At 42.1% G+C, this 5,593-nt stretch overlaps 1 protein-coding gene across 1 annotated transcript; it reads left to right on the forward strand.

Annotated features, from left to right (window-relative positions):
• The first annotated feature begins 996 nt into the window (after window positions 1–996).
• Window positions 997–1,651, forward strand: LOC138970121 (uncharacterized). Its single transcript, XM_070342604.1, has 2 exons — window positions 997–1,279; window positions 1,605–1,651. The coding sequence occupies exons 1-2, from the start codon at window positions 997–999 to the stop codon at window positions 1,649–1,651; spliced, it is 330 nt and encodes a 109-aa protein (XP_070198705.1).
• Window positions 1,652–5,593: the final 3,942 nt, after the last annotated feature.

The following is a 5,593-nucleotide window of genomic DNA, read 5'->3' on the forward strand; positions in this document are numbered from 1 at the left end:
AGAGGGGATGAGAGACGTGAGGAGAAGGCAAGTGGAGAGGGGATGAGAGACGTGAGGAGATGGCAAGTGGAGAGGGGATGAGAGACGTGAGGAGATGGCAAGTGGAGAGGGGATGAGAGACGTGAGGAGATTGCAAGTGGAGAGGGGATGAGAGACGTGAGGAGATGGCAAGTGGAGAGGGGATGAGAGACGTGAGGAGATGGCAAGTGGAGAGGGGATGAGAGACGTGAGGAGATGGCAAGTGGAGAGGGGATGAGAGACGTGAGGAGATGGCAAGTGGAGAGGGGATGAGAGACCTGAGGAGATGGCAAGTGGAAAGGGGATGAGAGACGTGAGGAGATGGCAAGTGGAGAGGGGATGAGAGACGTGAGGAGATGGCAAGTGGAGAGGGAATGAGAGACGTGAGGAGATGGCAAGTGGAGAGGGGATGAGAGACGTGAGGAGATGGCAAGTGGAGAGGGGATGAGAGACGTGAGGAGATGGCAAGTGGAGAGGGGATGAGAGACGTGAGGAGATGGCAAGTGGAGAGGGGATGAGAGACGTGAGGAGATGGCAAGTGGAGAGGGGATGAGAGACGTGAGGAGATGGCGAGTGGAGAGGGGATGAGAGACGTGAGGAGATGGCAAGTGGAGAGTGGATGAGAGACGTGAGGAGATGGCAAGTGGAGAGGGGATGAGAGACGTGAGGAGATGGCAAGTGGAGAGGGGATGAGAGACGTGAGGAGATTGCAAGTGGAGAGGGGATGAGAGACGTGAGGAGATGGCAAGTGGAGAGAGGATGAGAGACGTGAGGAGATGGCCGGGGTTTCGATATGGGTGGGGAGTCTGGGCTATAAAGTTCTTGCACGCAAGACCATATACTTTTTGTGTGTGTGTGTGTGTGGGGGGGGGGGAGTATTTTGTTTATCAACTCTCTCTCTCTCTCTCTCTCTCTCTCTCTCTCTCTCTCTCTCTCTCTCTCGAGACATCAGACGAGTGTGAAGCTGTGCTGAAAGAAATGATCACGGACAAGCTTGAACTATCAGAGGACGTGCAGTTTGACAGAGTGCATCGTCTTAGTGCCAAGCCAAACTCACCGGTGATTGCGCGCTGTACTTTCTACCAGGACAAAGTGAAGATGCTGAGAGCAAAACGGAAGCTACAAGGGAGCCAGATCTTCATTGGCGAGGATTTCTCCATGCGCGTGAGGGATATAAGACGCAAGTTGTTACCGCATCTGAAGCTAGCCAGGTCAGAAGGTAAAAGGGCTACGATGGTGTTTGATCACCTTCTGATAGAAGGTAAGAAGCATGTACTGGATGCCGATGGAGAGGTTCTTAAAGAATTAAGATAGGAAGGTGGCCGCCCTGATAGTGATACCACACAAAAAACGAAAAAGACTGTGAATAAGAAAATTGTTCCTGTGGTACGAAATAAGAGGGGAGATAGACCTGAAGCGACACCGGTTTTGACTGAAGCTAGTGCACGTGAATTTTCCGTGACTGGTGACATCACTGTCACAAACTTACGCGCAGGCCAGCCGTGTGCTACGGACAGTGATATTGAAAGTGTTCGTGTCACAGGGGCTCAGTGGCAGACCAGCGAATGTGTTTTGGCACTTGACAGTGGTGAAACGCCGCCGAATGGTGATAGTGACGACAATAGTTCTGTAGACAGCGCTGCTGTAGATGATACCTGTAATCTAGTCTCGGACACCCAGACAATTATTATGATAGAGGATACACCAAATATAACTGATAATAGAAACGGCCGTGTAACCAATAGGCCTATTGCATTTACCCATTATCGTGACTGTCCAACCCCTCGCACTGCAAAAGACATGGATGATAGCGGCATTTATATTGCTTGTGGTTGGAATGTGTACGAGGATAAAGTTATACATGAAATGGATAGCAGCAGTTTATACGATACACGTATGTCTAGCAATGATAGTTGTATGCTTCATATGAACGAGCGTGCGGTCGAGAGTGGGGAGGGGGGAAGTGAGGGAGAAAGTGAAAACGAGAGTGGAAATGAGCAAGAACAGGGTGAAATTGATGGGGGTGGTGAGAATAGTGACGGTGATGACGAGGTGGTGGATGCGTCAAATTTAAATGGCACTGATCGATCTGATGACGTTGAAAATTCTTTTAACTCATTATCTTTTCTTCATTGGAATGTTTGCGGTATCTTGTCAAAATTAGACGATCCCGAGTTTGTCGATTTTCTCTCTTCTTATGACATTGTCTGTCTAGTAGAGACGTTTGTTCTAACTTTCGAGTCATGTCTTTTTAATGACCATACGGTTTTCGTCAAGCCAGCAGTCAAATTGACGCGGCAGGGAAGATGTTCGGGTGGGGTGATATGTCTAATACGGAATAATATTATCCCTCACGTAACACAGTTGGAAAGTGATAGCCACTACTTCCTTTCGTTTGTTCTGCATAAAGAGTACTTTAGGTTCACTAAGGACATTTTGCTTCTCTGTGCATACATCCCACCTGAACATTCACCGTATTATACTGCTTTTGATTTTGAAAATGGAATAAATATTTTAGAATCATGCTTGGCGGATAGTCTTTTGTCTTTGGATGATGTAGATGTAATCATATGTGGTGACCTGAATTCTAGGACCTCGGATATTACACCTGATTACGTTGACGAACAGGATTTATATGTACACGTTAGTAAAGTGGATTTGCTTGAGACAAAAAGGTCCTCCGAAGATAAAATCTTGAACAATTACGGGAAAAAATTGCTTTGTATGTGTACTGGTTTCGGATTGTGTATTCTGAATGGAATGTGTCAAGGTGACCTTCGTGGACGATACACATTTATTTCTGATAGTGGAAGCAGTGTGAATGACTACTTTTTGATGTCTGTAAATCTATTTGAAGCAGCTGCGAATAATTGCAAGTTAAATGTTTTAGAGCGTATTGAATCAGACCATATGCCGGTGGAGTTGGTTCTGCATGATAAAAGATGTATGCCGAATGCCATTATGAATGAAGCTGGTTGTGAGGTTGACGAATTTGTTGTCAAATACTGTTGGAAGACTGAATGTGCGGCTGCCTTCTCCTCTTTAATGAATTCAGGTGATGTACAGTACGAACTTGTCAATGCTGCTGCCTTAATTGAGAACGATGTTAACGCCGCACTGAACAAGTTCAATGATGTCATAAAACAGCAAGGTGAATGCATGAAAAAAAGAATGTCAATAGGTGGTAAGTCGTTACAGAGAGAATGGTTTGACCATGAATGTCAAACAGCAAAAAGGCATGTCCGTAAGATGTTACATAAATGTAGAAAATCAAAAGATGTTCTGGATAAAAATATATATTGCATTGCTAGGCGTGAATATAAATACCTGATCGTTATGAAAAAGAAAAGCTATAACGCTGGTCTACTCGCTGACTTGAGCAGCTCAGTAAAATCGCAGAAACTATTTTGGGAAACTATGAAGAAACTTTCACGGAGGAAAACGCAGCCGCGTCATAACATTACTCTAGATGATTGGTTCCAACATTTTAAAAATGTATTAGAGAAGGACACACATGTAGCTATAGTGGACGTCGTTGATGGGGCTGTGGATGAAAATGCTGATGTTAATGATGAAGGAAATGATGATGATGTTGTTGAACATGTATTAGATAGACCGATTTCGAAAGAAGAAGTCACTCTTGCAATTAGAAAGCTGAAGAACGGTAAGTCTGCTGGTCCAGATGGGCTGATTGGTGAGTTTTTCAAGCATTCGAGTGAGGCTGTGGTGGTGTTTTTAGTAAGGTTGTTTAATGCCTTGTTTGATAGTGGTTTTTACCCGGACAACTGGAAGGAATCAATAATCTTGCCTCTGTTTAAGAAAGGTCAGATAAATGACACCAATAACTACAGGGGAATATCACTGTGTGATGTCAGCAGTAAATTATATAGCTCCATAATTAATAACAGATTGCAGGAATGGATTAGCATAAATGATATTACTGGTGAACATCAAGCTGGATTTAAAAAAGATCATTCAACAGTTGACCATATCTTTACACTCCTGGCGGCCATTCAGAAACAGTTTACAAATAACAGAAAATTGTATGTCGCATTTGTTGACTTTGAGAAGGCATTCGATTCGATTTCTAGGAAACTTCTGTGGCCTGTACTTATGAAAAACGGTATTAGAGGAAATTGCATCGTTGTGTGAAAAGCATGTATTTGGATGTGAAAGCTAAAATAAGATGTGGCGCTAAATTTACTGATGTAATCAATTGTACATATGGGGTAAAACAAGGTGATGTATGTAGCCCTGTGTTGTTTTCGTTATTCATTAATGAATTAGCTTTGGAAGTAATGGAAAATGGAAAACATGGTGTGACATTTGATTTTGTTGAATTTTTCATATTGCTTTTTGCTGATGACATTGTATTGCTCTCCACAACTGTTGTTGGCCTGCAAAGACAGCTGAATAATATGTACAATGCAGCTTCTCGATTGGAGTTGAAAGTTAACATGAACAAAACTAATATTATTGTTTTCCGTAAAGGAGGATATTTAGCTAGTTGTGAAAAATGGAATTATGGTGCAGATAGAGTTGTTGTTGTTAACGCTTATAAGTATTTAGGAATATTTTTTTCCACGAGACTCAGTTTTAATGTTTCCTGTCAAGATTTGGTGAGTAGGGGTAAACGGGCAGTGTTTGGTATACTCCGTGTGTTGCACAAGCTAGAGAGTAGTTCTTACACATTGTTTACAAAATTGTTTGATTCTCAAGTCCAACCGATTGTGCAATATGGTGCTGAGATTTGGGCTTTCCAAAAAGGTACTGAAATAGAAAAACTACACTTATTCGCCATGAAACGATTCCTACATGTAGACATGAGAACACCAAACGACCTTGTGTATGGTGAATTGGGAAGATTCCCAATATATCTAAACTCATATGTAAAGTGCATTACATATTGGCTAAAACTAACAAGAATGGAAAATTCTAAAATCCCATGTAAAGCATACAAAGTTCTCTATAATTTAGATTGTAATGGCAAGATTACATGGGCGACGGATGTTCGAAAGTGTTTGTTCTCTCATGGGTTTGCAGATGTATGGTACAACCAAGGGGTGGACAGTATTGGTGGTTTTCTAAAATGTTTCAGACAGCGATTGATAGATTGCAGATGGCAAGACTGGAACGACCATATGCAAAGCAGTGATCGATTTTCTACATACAGATTGTTTAAGACCACAAGCAGTACTGAAGCGTATATAGATATGGAAATGAACAGCTATGTGAAAAGTGCATTAACTAAATTCAGGTTCGGTGTATCGGATCTTGCTGTACACAGGTGTAGGTATAGTGTACGGAGTGAGGAAGATTTGTTGTGTCGTCTGTGTAAATTGGCTGAAGAAAATGAAATACATTTTATGTTCTGCTGTCCTGCACTACGTGACCTAAGAGTATTGTTGATAAAGCCAAAATATTATAACCATCCATGTATGTACCGATATACTTTGCTTATGTCTACTGGAAATGTCAGTCAAATATCCAAATTAGCACAATATATTTATCAGGGAATGAAAAGATTAATCACTGTGACATGATCTATGTACACATGTATTACTGTTTGATGTAT

This window comes from Littorina saxatilis, linkage group LG7 (assembly GCF_037325665.1).
Source record: "Littorina saxatilis isolate snail1 linkage group LG7, US_GU_Lsax_2.0, whole genome shotgun sequence".
Taxonomy (NCBI): Eukaryota; Metazoa; Mollusca; class Gastropoda; order Littorinimorpha; family Littorinidae; genus Littorina; species Littorina saxatilis.

Excerpts from the sequence above, each read along its gene's own strand:
- LOC138970121 (XM_070342604.1), top strand. The coding sequence starts at position 997 with ATGATCACGGACAAGCTTGAACTATCAGAGGACGTGCAGTTTGACAGA. Across the intron at positions 1,280-1,604 it reads TGATCACCTTCTGATAGAAG|TGGTGAAACGCCGCCGAATG; the intron begins GTAAGAAGCATG and ends GGCACTTGACAG.